Source organism: Gobio gobio (assembly GCF_949357685.1).
Source record: "Gobio gobio genome assembly, chromosome: 17".
Taxonomy (NCBI): domain Eukaryota; kingdom Metazoa; phylum Chordata; class Actinopteri; order Cypriniformes; family Gobionidae; genus Gobio; species Gobio gobio.
Genome location: NC_137110.1, coordinates 50460668 through 50475176, shown reverse-complemented (window position 1 = coordinate 50475176; position 14509 = coordinate 50460668). Strand labels below are relative to the sequence as shown.

At 39.0% G+C, this 14509-nt stretch overlaps 1 protein-coding gene across 2 annotated transcripts in view; it reads right to left on the bottom strand.

Moving 5' to 3' along the window:
- The window catches only part of ralgapb (Ral GTPase activating protein non-catalytic subunit beta), a 120514-nt gene that overhangs the window by 5737 nt on the left and 100268 nt on the right, over positions 1-14509 (bottom strand). For both annotated transcript variants that reach the window (XM_079841694.1, XM_079841695.1), the window contains exons 22-26: positions 9932-10141; positions 8136-8294; positions 7864-8023; positions 4379-4501; positions 1471-1607 (exon numbers count right to left, since the gene is read on the bottom strand). In XM_079841694.1, coding sequence (XP_079697820.1) covers positions 1471-1607; positions 4379-4501; positions 7864-8023; positions 8136-8294; positions 9932-10141 — 789 coding nt within the window. The remainder of the gene's footprint in view (positions 1-1470; positions 1608-4378; positions 4502-7863; positions 8024-8135; positions 8295-9931; positions 10142-14509) is intronic.

Genomic DNA, 14509 nt, shown 5'->3' with positions numbered 1-14509 from the left:
TTCATTGAAAATGGACATGATTGATTACGCTAACTCAAAACTCCCTTGCAAACAACGAAGGATTTTTTGTTTTTTCCCTATTTTTTCGTTGTTTTGGTTTAACCCTCAGAGCCCGACGGCATCGCCCACGACGTCACACGGCACCTCCGATAAATATCTATATTATTTCATGAAACTTTTATCGATTTTCTTACCGTTTTTTCCAGCAGAAAGCTAACGAGCTAGCCATCATGGGGGTGTCTTTGGTGTCTTTGTAGCCTTTACAGAAGGTTTTCTATCCAGCCTGGAACATGTGCATCTTTTTGGAGTTGTTCAGCAATAAATCAAAACGCTTACATCCAAGATATATCCACTTGATGTCCATAATTTATAAATTTTCCGTCATTTTTGCCGCTAGCGCGATGCTAGCTGCCATTTTGGAGGAGGGTTTGACCAATGACAGGCTGATCCGTCATCCACGTTGGTGTGCGTCATTACGCATGAACCACAGCTTTGTTATTGTGGAGAGAGAGAGACGCACGGCTAGTGTTGAGGAGAGAGAGAGAGAGACGCGCTGCAGTTTTGAGTAGTTTTGTGGAAAAAGTTTGAGGAGAAAGTTTGAGCGGAAGTTCCTGATAGGAACTGTTTTGAGGCTTGGCACCAGTAAATATCCAAAATCCAAAGAGGCCAAAAACGCCTGGACTTTTTTTGGAAAAATGTAAATAGTTTTGGTTCTGTATAAGTTATCATGTTTATTCCTGAGTTCCAGGACTCCAAAGACTTGAACAAACTGTTTTCCAGAGGAAATAGGCTTAGCTTTTATTTATTTGTGTGTGTTTTCAATAAATATTTGAGTGATTCAATTTCCGTTTTATGTTTTCATTTGTCTTTATGGTCCCATAACTTATTTTACATTCAGGTGACATCAATGCAACACAAATATACTGACAGTGTAACTTGTCTTGAAAAAAAGGTGTGTCAATTGTCTGTGCACAACAGGGTTGATGTTTTACAAGCTTTTTTAGTAAATAAAACCAGGCGGAAAATTAATTGTAAAAATACCCTTAGGTCTTAAAGGGTTAAAAAGTGGGATGCATTTTGAAGAGTGGACTCTTACACAGAGATGTATGCGGGTGTTTATTGGATTCGTCCGATCTGAACGACAGGAGATGAAAGATGAGTATCGCTAATATTATGCTAATGTTTACATGGCCGGTCCTTTAGCGTTTCATTTAACCCTTTCCTCTCTGGTGTATTTATTGCAAAAACAAGTCCAGAACATGAATCTTGAGTGTTTTAGCTTTCAAATGATGCATAGCTTGTGATAGTTGATTGAATATTTTGTATAAAACAAAAGTAAATAAAAGTACAGACACGCCCACTTCCGTCAACCTCCCCGCCCACGAACCGGTGCGGGTTAAGAAGTTAAAGCAGTGGCTCATTACTGAAGTGATTGAAAGGCTCAGGTCTGAGAATGAGCGGAGAAGTTACCCGTTGAGCGGGTCCCATGTTGTCGGAGTGGTTGGGGAAGAGCTCCAGCGTGAGGTTGGGCTGCTTCAGTATACTGGGTAACAGCTCCATCTGAGAGTCCGAGTCTGCCGTCGGGAAGCTGTGCTCGGATGACTCCGCTGCATTAGGAGAGAAATTAACATGTCATGTTAAATGAATCTATATTAATTCATTAAATGGAGAAATCATTACAGCATTAATAGTCCTCCGCAGCATGTGACATTTTTGATTCAAATGCACGTTTGAGTTCAGCCACAAAACACAATCGGACCCACTTTATATTAGGTGACCTTAACTACTATGTACTAGTGATGCAACAATACAGTTAGTCCACGGTTCAATACATACATACCTCGGTTTTTAACCACGGTTTTCGGTTCGGTTCGTTTTTTTGTTATTCTATTCTTAGGCGACAGGAACAGCAAGAGGTTAAGGAGAAAAAAGACTATTTTTTATTGCAATACTCTTTCTTTATTTTACTTAAAATAATTGAAAAACCTTACTTAAACTTTAAACTTTACTTGACTTAACTTTAAAAAAACCTTGTACACATTCCTAGTGTATTGTATAATATAAAACAAATATATATAAAGATTTACACTGGCAGCTCAGAGCTGTACAGCAGCATTTAAGTATGAAATTGAATGAATAAATGTAAAAATAAAACACTACACAGACTTCACTATAAAATATACATTGATTCTTATTAAAGCTGCTGTATTAGTTTTTCAGTCAAGAGCAGTGAGGGATTTTCTCTTTGTCTTTTGTTGTTGTATTAACATTAAAGGGATAGTTAATTCAAAAATGAAAACGGTCATCGAGAAATGAATACAGGTTTGAAACAATATTTAGAGTGAGTAAATAATGATATAATTTTAGAGGTGAACTGTCCCTTTAAGGACGGCGTGTTCACTATAGGCTGCGCTGCTGTCAATTAAAGACCTGCGTTCATCTAATATACACGCGATTTTACTTTCACTTTAGACATAACCGACTGTGTTTATGTTAACCTTGTGTGTATTTGACAGTATTAGCGCAGTAAGACGACTATTTAGTTCAGTATTCACGTGTTTGACAAGCGTTTAGTGCGCGCGCTCTGAAAAGCGCATGTTAAAACCGCACACGAGAATGAGCCGGCAAGGCTTTAAAACACATGCAAATAATGAACTTTGGTGATTGTGAAAAACTACAGTGTTCCGTGAGTATAACTCCACCACTAACGTGTGATGTGAATGTATGTCGCGTTGTTCAGTATTGGGATGGAGGAAAATGATAGAATTTGCAGAAAAATAATTAATTCAATGCAAAACCGAAAAAACCGCAATTCATAAGCGTGTATTGAACCGTGAATGCCGTACCGAACGGTTCAATATTATATTGAGAATTGTGGCATCCCTACGATGTACTAACATTTAAATTAATCTTTTGATACATTGCACTTATTGTGTACATACATGTTTTTACATTGTCATTACATTTTTAAAACAGGGTTCCCACTATTTCATGAACATCAAGGACTTTTTAAAGCACCTTTTATTTTAAATCAAGCACAATAAATACGATAAAGGTGGATGTGTTACTGCCAATATATCAAATATCTACTGTCCCTGTGTCTATCATTAATGCAGTAACGCTAAGGCATATACTGACAACTAAATACAATTTCCAATGAGGAAAAATGTCAAATTTTACAAAATTCCTGCTTTTAACATTTATTTCACACTAGTTTTAGTTTTCTTTTTTATAAATCATTACTTAATTAAAACATCAAAATATAGAGATAATATTGTATACATGAATTTTACAATTAAATGAAAAGAAACGGACAAGTTAATTGTTATGCATTAAAAATATGCGAAATTATTTATTAAATCACCTGTATATGTACCTTTTTAAAAATCAATTTGAAAGCTTTTAAGACCTGCGCATATTTCACATACAAATTATTTAACATGTTTAACACCATTTCAAATGTTTACGTACTTTTCTTCTTTTTATTTTTTGAACGGTGATGAAATATATTGCTCTTGTAAATACTCGCCAGCATTTCAGTAATGAAAGTCTAGATCTTTAAAATGTATCCAAATTACAGCGAAGCGCAACCGTACGGTGGCCTGCAGGGGTCAAAAAGGATGTAAACAGTGAATTTTGAAGTGATCTCATGTTGAAAACTCAGAGATGTGGTCTACGGACGGCAATTATATTACCACACGACCTTGGTGTTTGTCTAAAAACAGTAGGTTATTCGACCCGGGAATTTTTACACGGGTGGTGGGAGAAAAACACTGACATTCTGGATTCGGGCGGCAATAAAATCACAGACTAGCCCCTGTCAATAATGAAAATACCTTACGACCCCACAAGAAACAACTACCGTACGAATAGGGCTTTTGACAGTAGATGGCGCTTATGGAACAGCAGAAATATATTGAAATAGATTCCTCCCGTAATGCTGTTTTGTTCTGCCTTTGGCAGTGCATGAAGGCCACTTTCAAGGACCTATGTTTGTTTTCAAGTACTTTCCAGGCCTTGAATCCATGTGTCTGAAATTCAAGAACTTTCAAGAAGCGTGGGAACCCTGTTAAAAATACCTGCATGTAATTACATCTGTAATTAATTTCTGTAGTTACATTTGTAATTACACAGTTGACACTTCCCTTACACCTAACCCTACCCTTAAACTGACCCATATCAGTACCTCAAACCCACCTCAATATCAGTAAAGGTGTTTTGCAATACAATATAAACACAGTAAGTACATTTAACTTATTTTTTGATGCAAGTACATAGTAGTTAAGGCCACCTAATATAAAGTGGGGCCACACAATCAAACCTAAAAGTGCTTGAACACAGCAACAGTGTAGTGTGGAAACAGAGCAGAGAAGTTTACCGGATGAGTCGCTGAGAGACGGTACGACAAACGCGATTTCTGTCAGAGCGTCTGCATAGTAAAGCACCCGCTTCTCTCCATTAAACACGCCACCGCCTGTGTCTCCCAGAGTCACTGAATCATCTGCACAAACACAAACACATGATCTTACTCCACATCACGAGCATCACTGCCATCCAACACAAGGTTTCTGCAGGTTATGAAGGTCCTTTTACGACCAATTAAAGAAAATGTAAGGAATAAATGTGTCAATCTGTTCTCTAAATGTAAACGTCTAAGCACGCAATGAGTGTATTAGTGACACTTCAAAGTTTGAGAAAACAATTCCCAAACTTTTGTATTCATTTGACAACAAATAGCTTAAAGTTTGAGATGAGAAATCTTGTGAAAGTGATTTTATTATTAAAACAAGAACAAATATCTGCCAATGGGTTCATAAAAATCAACCTTATTCAAATACAATCTTATTTATCTATGATTTAATGCCATATCAGCAACAATGGCTATATTCATGGCAATCAGCAGTATCACTTCAATACAGATTGTTTACAATAATTTAACAATTTTGTCTTAAAAACAACCACTATACAAAATCAGGCATATATACCAATAACAACAACAACAGTAATAATAACACCAATTACATAGAATCTTTCAATTTAATATTTGACAGAAATTCTAAAATTATTCCAGGAGAAACCTTTTTAAAAATGTCCATTCATGTGTTTTCTGAATAAAACGTTCTCTAATATTATTTAAAAAAGGACATTCTATTAAAATATGTTTTACACTTGTGAAATTCTTACACAGATCACAAACCGGTTTCTCTTCCCCCTTCAATAAATATGAATGAATGAGTCTTGCAAATACAATCTTCATACCCAATGACAGATGTATATTCTTGTTTTAAGCATAAAATCACTTAATTTATCAGAAAACAACACTTAATTTCTTCATTTTGCATTTCATTAAATGTATTTTTATCTCAGGATGTTTTGAATTTGTGCTGGAAAACAAAAATCCTGAGGAAGAACATCATCTATGAAATAGTTTTAATTTTTCTGTACTCCGCTTTAATGGTTAAATTAAATGTGACTGACTTTCGTTCATCTTCTGAACATAAATGAAGATATTTGTAATGAAATGGGAAGATTTCGGTCCTCCATTGACAGCCTAAGCAACTTCCACTGCCACTTCAGAAAGTTCATAAAGAGATCCTAAAACTGATCCATACGGATCAAGCGCTTTATTATAAATTCTCTGAAGATGAACAGAAGTCTGATGGGTCTGAACGACATTAGGGCGAGTAAATGATCACAGGATTGGGTGACCTGTCTCTTTAAGATCTGACCTGCTTTTGATTTATTCATACAAAATGCGACACATTCCGTGATATTCCACATTATACAGTAAATAAAATTTTTATGAATGGATTCTGCAATTCCGTCCATGTTTTCTACATCACAGAAATCATAGGGCCCTGATTTAATGCCATGATATTGAATTTAAGACTTTCTGATCCAATTGAAGACCTTTTAAGGCCTTACACTGTGGAAGGTCAAATTAAGGCTTTTTGAAAGGAAAAATAGGCCCCTAGAGATGAACAGTTGAGTTTTGCCATTTTCTAATCCATTCAGCCGATCTCCGGGTCTGGCAGTAGCACTTTTAGCATAGCTTAGCATAGATCATTGAATCTGATTAGACCGTTAGCATCTCGTTCAAAAATGACCAAAGAGTTTCGATATTTCTCCTATTTAAAACGTGACTCTTCTGTAGTTACATCGTGTACTAAGACCGACGGAAAATGAGTAGTTGTGATGTGACCACAGGCGCATTGATGTTACACAGCCAGGCGATGTGTAATATCATTGCGCCGCTGCACTCATGGGACGGCTCACAGCTCTTGATCATTACGCTGGAATGAGAGAATAGTTCCTGCCATATCGGCCTAGAAAATCACAACTTCTCATTTCCCGTCGGTCTTAGTACACGATGGAACAACAGAAGAGTCGAGTTTTAAGTAGGAAAAATATTGAAACTCTTTGGTCATTTTTGAGCGAGATGCTAACGGTCTAATCAGATTCAATGATCTACGCTAAGCTATGTGCTACCGCCAGACCCGGAGATCGGCTGAATGGATTCGAAAACGGTAAAACTCAACTGTTCAACTTAGGGATGCACTGGTTGACCGGCCAAAACCGGAACCGGACGGTTTTCTATGTATTTTTCTGCCGGAAGTGCGCCCGCGTGCACATACGCCTATATTGCAATCATTCGCGAACATGTCACTTGTGTGTTACAAACGGAAACTGGAGAACTGAGGGAAGAGACAAGATACGCTGAAGGGAATGAAGAGCCGCTTTCCTGCGCGAGCTGAAGTTGCGCGAGCTGAAGTTGCGCGAGCTGAAGTTGCGCGAGCTGAAGTTGCACGAGCTGAAGTTGCGCGAGCTGAAGTTGCGCGAGCTGAAGTTGCGCGAGCTGAAGTTGCGCGAGCTGAAGTTGCGCGAGCTGAAGTTGCACGAGCTGAAGTTGCGCGAGCTGAAGTTGCGCGAGCTGAAGTTGCGCGAGCTGAAGTTGCGCGAGCTGAAGTTGCGCGAGCTGAAGTTGCGCGAGCTGAAGTTGCGCGAGCTGAAGTTGCGCGAGCTGAAGTTGCGCGAGCTGAAGTTGCGCGAGCTGAAGTTGCGCGAGCTCACCTCTCCGTGCCTGCACAAGCAGATAGTGAGCGTTTGTTCAGCTCAGCTTCTCACATGTTGGATCGGATGAGAACGAAACAGACTAACTTGTGACAAAGCCGAAATACTTATTTTTGTAGCCTAAAGAAGAACATGCTGCACTTTAGAAATGAAATACTATCAGTTCTGTAGCCTATAGGACGATCATCTTTATTTTACCTTAAAATTACATTGACTTAATTTGATTTAAAAAGCACCTGCTGTAGCATCTTAGTTTTTTTCGTTGCACTAAACATTATTTGATTTAACATTTTGGAACAATTATATACTTTGGTTTTATTTAATTTCACTGGTAAAGACTTTTTTTCTTCACACTGAATTTAAAAACAAATGCTGATTTAAGTAACATCTTTGTTTGGATTGCAGAATATGCAGTTGTTGCCTTTAATTTCACCTTTCAGCCTTTTAATTTCCAATTCAATTTCCCGTTAATTTCAGATTGCGGACTTGTTTTCATTAGCCAAAAGCCAATTTAGCCAGTTAAATACCAAATAAACATCTTGTTCATGTATACTTTTGTTCTTTTATTGTGTAAAAAAGAAAATCGGTATCGGAATCGGCCAGTTTTCTTGAAAAAAAAAAACGGTATCGGAATCGGCCATGTAAAATCATGATCACTAGTTCAACTCAAGGGGAGACGGAAAATGAGCCTATTTAAAAAAAAGTGGCGTGTTCCTTTTAAGACCCGCGGAAACCCTGATTATGAGCAAACAGTAAAACATGAAGATGCCGTGTGTGTGTGTGTGTGTGTACCTGGTGTTTCAGCACCGTTGGATGTGTTGATGGTCCAGCTGGTAAACACACTGCCCGTCCATCCCGGATGCTGTCCGACCTCCACCGGCCATCCCAGAGACAACAGCAGCTCCAGGAAGTGTGGCTGCACGTTTGCCGATGACTCCACGTTCCTCAGGATCTACACACATTAATATTCTATTAGCTGTACAAAACTGATGAACGCACACCTGTGACTGTCCTCTAGGTTTATTAGCGGTGCGGTTTCACAGCAGGCACTGATGAGGCTTCACCTCTTGGCTGCTCTTCTGTCCGGCTCTCATGTAGAAGATGAACACGGTGTCACAGGGGCGGGACGGCAGCAGGTCCAGGTATCCGATGTCATCGACGAAGCCCGACACGGATGAGTCCAGAGCGATGAGGTGAGGAGGCAGTCGACTGTTTCCAGGCTCCTGAGAACACAACACACACACACACACACACACACGCACACACACGCACGCGCACGCACACGCACACGCGCGCACGCGCACGCACACGCGCGCACGCGCACGCGCACGCGCACGCGCACACACACACACACACACACACACACACACACACACACACACACACACACACACACACACACACACACACACACACACACACACACACACACACACACACACACACACACACACACACACACACACACACACACACACACAGACACAGAGGCACACAGACACAGAGGCACACAGACACAGAGACAGGCACACACACACACACACACACACACACACACACACACACACACACACACACACACACACACACACACACACACACACACACACACACACACACAGAGGCACACACACACAGAGACAGACACACACACACACACACACACACACACACACACACACACACACACACACACACACACACACAGAGACACAGAGGCACACACACACACACACACACACAGAGACACAGACAGACACACACACACACACACACACAGACACAGAGGCGCACACACACACACACACAGACACAGAGGCGCGCACACACACACACACACACACACACACACACACACAGACAAAGAGGCGCGCACACACACGCACACAGAGGCGCGCACACACACACACACACACACACACACAGACACACAGACAGACACAGAGGCACACAGACAGACACAGAGGCACACACACACACACACACACACACACACACACACACACAGAGACACACAGAAACAGTGACACACACAGACAGAGACAGAGACACACACACACACACACACACACACACACACACACAGACAGACAGAGGCACACACACACACACACACACACACACACACACACACACACACACACACACACACACACACACACACACACACACACACACACAGACAGACAGACACAGACACACACACACACACACACACACACAGACAGACACACACAGACACACACAGAGGCGCACACACACACACACACACACACACACATACAGATAGAGGCGCGCGCACACACACACACACACACACACACACACACACACACACACACACACACACACACACACACACACACACACACACACACACACAAGCTAGATTTAGGTCAATAATTAAATAAACATTATTGTGCAAAATAAGTGTTATGTTATTATAGTACCCAATGCAATCGCCGGGGAATACATCAACTCTGGCAAACAAACTACGTGGACAACTTGGCAGTCATGTGACTTCAACGTGTGTACGGATCATGTCACACACACACAAGCTAGATTTAGGTCAATAATTAAATAAACATTATTGTGCAAAATAAGTGTTATGTTATTATAGTACCCAATGCAATCGCCGGGGAATACATCAACTCTGGCAAACAAACTACGTGGACAACTTGGCAGTCATGTGACTTCAACGTGTGTACGGATCATGTGACTTATGTGTATATTTGCCAGAGTTATTTCCTGTATTTGTACAACTGAAGATGATGTACACTGAAACCTTTGATGTGGTCCAGTGATTTTAAGAGTTTGTTTGAGCATTGTAGTAACTCCACTAACTGGTCGGTTCTCGTACCTTGAGCGCCTCTAGTGACAGGAAGCCGAAGTGCGAGAGGAAGAGGCGGGCGGTCTGAAACTCCTGAGCAGGAGGCGGCGGTTTACAGTCTGTCAGTGGGTCTGGGAAGGGTTTATTCCTCCACAAGTCCTCCGTGTAGTGCTCCAGTTTCGTCTCGTAATCTTTCTGCTTCCCCATCACGGCTCGCAGCTTATCGTGCTGCTGCTCCAACTGAAACACACACACACACACACACACACACACACACACACAATGAAGAGGAATATGGCTTTTTACGTTACCAGTGCCAAATCGATACTTTTAAAACAGTAGCGGTGCCTAAATGGTGCAAAACAATGGTGGAAGACATTCAATAATGGCTTTTTATTAGAAAAACTATTAAAAAAATTCTTTAAATTGAACTATTTATTAAAAAGTTTAAAGTATACTTAAATGTATAAATATAAATAAATACCAAACATAAATGTGACACTGGACAGCAAAACCAGTCATAAGGGTCATTTTTAAAAAATCTGAACGCTGAATAAATAATCTTATCATTGATGTATGTTAGTTAGGACAATATTTGGCTGAACTATTTGATAAATCTGGAATCTGAGGGTGCAAAAAAAATCTAAATATTGAGAAAATCGCCTTTAAAGTTGTCCAAATGAAGTCCTTAGCACTGTATATTACTACTAATAATACATGTTTGATATATTTACTGGAGGAAATGTACTAAATATCTTCATGGAACATGATCTTAATATCCTAATGATTTTTGGCATAAAAGAAAAATGTATAATTTTGAGCCATACAATGTATTGTTGGCTATTGCCACAGATAAACCAGTGAGACGCACGACAGCTGTTGAGCTCCAGGGTCATATATTTATGACAAACCTTATATTTATGTCTCTGTATCAGCGCCAGCCAAAGCGCAAAAGCATGTTTGAATGTAAGTGGAACCGAAATCTGCGTTCTGATTCAGGCCGGTTACATACCGGGTTTTGATACCCTAATGGTAAATGTAAATACCACTAGGGTATCAACGGCAGGGCTGTAAAGCGCGACATATATGTCGCACGTGCTACAAAAAAAACAAATCGGTCTGTGCGATGAATATATTTACCCCAGTAGCACACGTGCGATACAGTCTAGCATGGATGTTCGTTTGAGTGGAGGGAGACTTTGTTTTGTGCTTGTGTGAGGTTAATCTAGGGCTGCACGACTGACTGTAATTAAACCAAAATCGAGATTTGTCTTTGTGAAATTATGAAAATCACTTCTTTTTTTATTAAATAAATAAATAAATAAATAAATAAATAAATAAATAAATAAATAAATAAATGTATGTGCAGTAGGCATGTGCCGGTATCAAATTTTCATGTTGCGATTAATTGCTGAAGCTTTTATCACGGTATACGGTATTATCACGATATTGAAATAAATTGCAAAAAAAGTGTTGTCATACTCTAACAGGTTAAATCACTTTCTTATAACAAAATAACCAAAAATTTAAATACAATAAAGCAATACACAAAAATGTATAAAGTAAACAAATATTTAAAACAGATTAAAGTGCAAAAGAATGATAAAGAACAATAGGTATGCTGAAATGTACATTTAACTAAGATTAATACATGCTTTAGAAGTATTTTTCATTGTCAGTTTGTTAATGAATGAACTAATGTTAAATACTGGAGCCTTGTAAAGTGTGTGATTGAACAACAGTCAGAACATATTCAAACAATATCTAGGGCATGTAATTTAGTCCAGATTAAAATATAAAATGCAAGTTTGAAAATGAATAGCCTTAAGTCTTTAAGTATTATGTATTAGGTTATGTGATTACTGGGGAAACGGCTGCATTTCTGCGGTTCCGTCAGCGCCCTCTGCTGTCGAAGAATGAATGTGCACTTCAGCGTCTCCTCATTCCGCCATGTGCTCGGCTCATGAACCGTCTGTTTACATCAGTGCACGTTCCTCTTTGACGTGTTTTTCATTTTAAACGGTTGATGGGTAAAGTATTCTTAAAATTCATTCAAAAAATCTGAATAATTCGTAATAAATAATTATTCACTGTATTTTGAAGTGCCCACGATAACAATATTGTGCATGTTCATTATTGCGGTATATCGTATTACCGTTTACCGGCACATGTCTAATGTGCAGATGAAGCGCAGCACGGTTCAGGGCGGATCGATCGGGTCGCAATAAATGCTGATCCATCTCTGCATGCACTGTGAGATGGAGTCATTGGCATTTTAGTTTGAAAAGCGGCACGGTTGGCATGAAAAATTGCTAATAAAAGCTAATAAAAGCTGTCAATCGCGGCTCAGTGCGCACCGAACCCGAGACTCTGAAGGAGGTGGCACTCGAACTGTCCCGCGATTCACGTGAAACGGACTCGGGTGCGCATTTGTTCAGGAAGAAACGTAACCTGCATATGTGTTTTAGCGTATTACAATGTATTTAGTTCAATAAAACAAATGTAAGGGATGATGGTGTTGATGATTTACCTTGGATACGAGTGTATTCACGCATATGCGTGCAATCAGGGCAACAAATGAACTTCATGCGACGCACATACAGTAAACCCAAGAGTCGTTTACCCAGCTGCGCATAATAGCACCAAATTAATAATAACAGTATATTTACTGCAGTGTGTTTTCTATCATTTCTCAGTGAGTACATAAGATAAAATAAGAAAAAAATTAAGACATTAGTCACATTTTCTTTATCATAATTTAATATTTTATTATAAAACCTTAGACATTTCTAATGATTTATGTTTTCTGTAAAATATAATAATAATTGTATTGTATAGCACTTTTAGTATTTTTCAGACATGGTACCAGACGTTTTATACATGTGCTACAATTTTGTGGGCTGTGCTACAAAAGTTTCAACCTCTGTAGCACCAGTGCTATGTGCAAAAGAAGTTAACGTACAGCCCTGCCCAACGGTCCCTTTTTTCGGTACTTTTGGGATGTTTCCATAAATAACTGTAAGGAACCTGTAAGTCATTTATAAAAGTGTTATTGACATTACACCAGAGCTGCCCTGGTCTCTGTCCGCCATTGTCTGTGATGTTTGTATACTGTAATATTTACTAGTAAACAGTAGGCTACTAGATACTTCATTCATAAAAACAACCATATTATTCTTTTTTCTTTTTTCATTTAATTTCTATGAAAAGATTTCCCACAAATGATGTGTTATGTATTTTCTGGTAATCACATGAAGACATTAATTTAATTTATCTTTTAATTTAATTAAACTTTTTTTTGTCAAACTGCACAACTGAGATGTATATGGTTAAAATTAAAACATGAAGAAAAATTGTAATTTATAAAAAAAAAAAACGTTAAAAAATAAAGTTTTGATAATTTATTATTACATTGAGACGCATCTAAATTCTACTGCACAAAAGTAATTTATTTGTCAAGTTAGCCAAACTTTTATTTTGACGGGTTGCCATGAATTTGAGTTTCTGTGTGTTTATGATATGACGGTAGTTTTTCTCAACGGTAACATTTTTCTCAGTGGCTCTGGAGATGATGTTCATGAGAGGCAGAGATGGAAACATGCGACTGTCATGCGCGATTCTGAGTGTGTGTGTGTGTGTGTGTGTGTGTGTGTGTGTGAGGTAAACCCATAGACTGTAAACCGCACGCTTACACATTCATTCGCACAGAGACACAGGATTCATATTTAAATGGTCTTTTTGTGGTTTAATATTCACAGACACTCGTCTATATCACCAGATGCGTCTCAGGTCAAATTTGGTATTGATTGATTTAATGTGAATCGGGATGTAATTCGCTCAGTGGCCTTAAAGTACAGAGTTCGGTACCCAACCCTAATTATAAGCAACCATGATATTGTTGCATACCTACTAGCTGTGAGGTTTCCACATATAAATGAAGGAACTGAAAATAATCAAAGATATTTGAAATCCAACAAAGAAATTTGCTTTACTGTTGTCAACCCCCATTTTCTTATCAGAAGGGCCATCTGGAAGACAATAGAGAGGACTGTAGGCCACCTTTACAGTGGGGGAAGTTTGGTCTGATTGGTCAGTTTGAATGTCATGTTTGAGTTTGGTCTGATTGGTCAGTCTGAAAGAATACATTTGGTTTCAGTCACATGGTCAAGGAATAGATAAAAGAAGATTGGAACTATGGCTTTCTCTCTCTTTCTCTCTTTCTCTCTTACTCTCTGGCTCTTGAGGTCATTCGGGCTTCTTTTCTTTGCTCTCTTCTTCTCTCGCTCCCCCACTCTCTCTCTCTCTCTCTCTTTCTATCCCTCAGGTAACATTTTATTTATGCTGTGTACGATTAATGGTATAAGTTTATCATCTCATACATCATTTTTGAAACTATTTTAAGTGTAACCATAACCAGATTTGGTCATTAAATCCTTTCTATTACCAATACTGTGCTAACTAGTTTTGATTTGGAATTGACTATGAAGTGCTCCCTATTGCAATAAAATATAGTCCCTGTATAGCAACGCTCTCCCACATATTTTGCAATTGGAACTGCACTTATCTCCGTCGTTGGTATAAGTTGCAGTGGGTGGAAATCGATGAGAA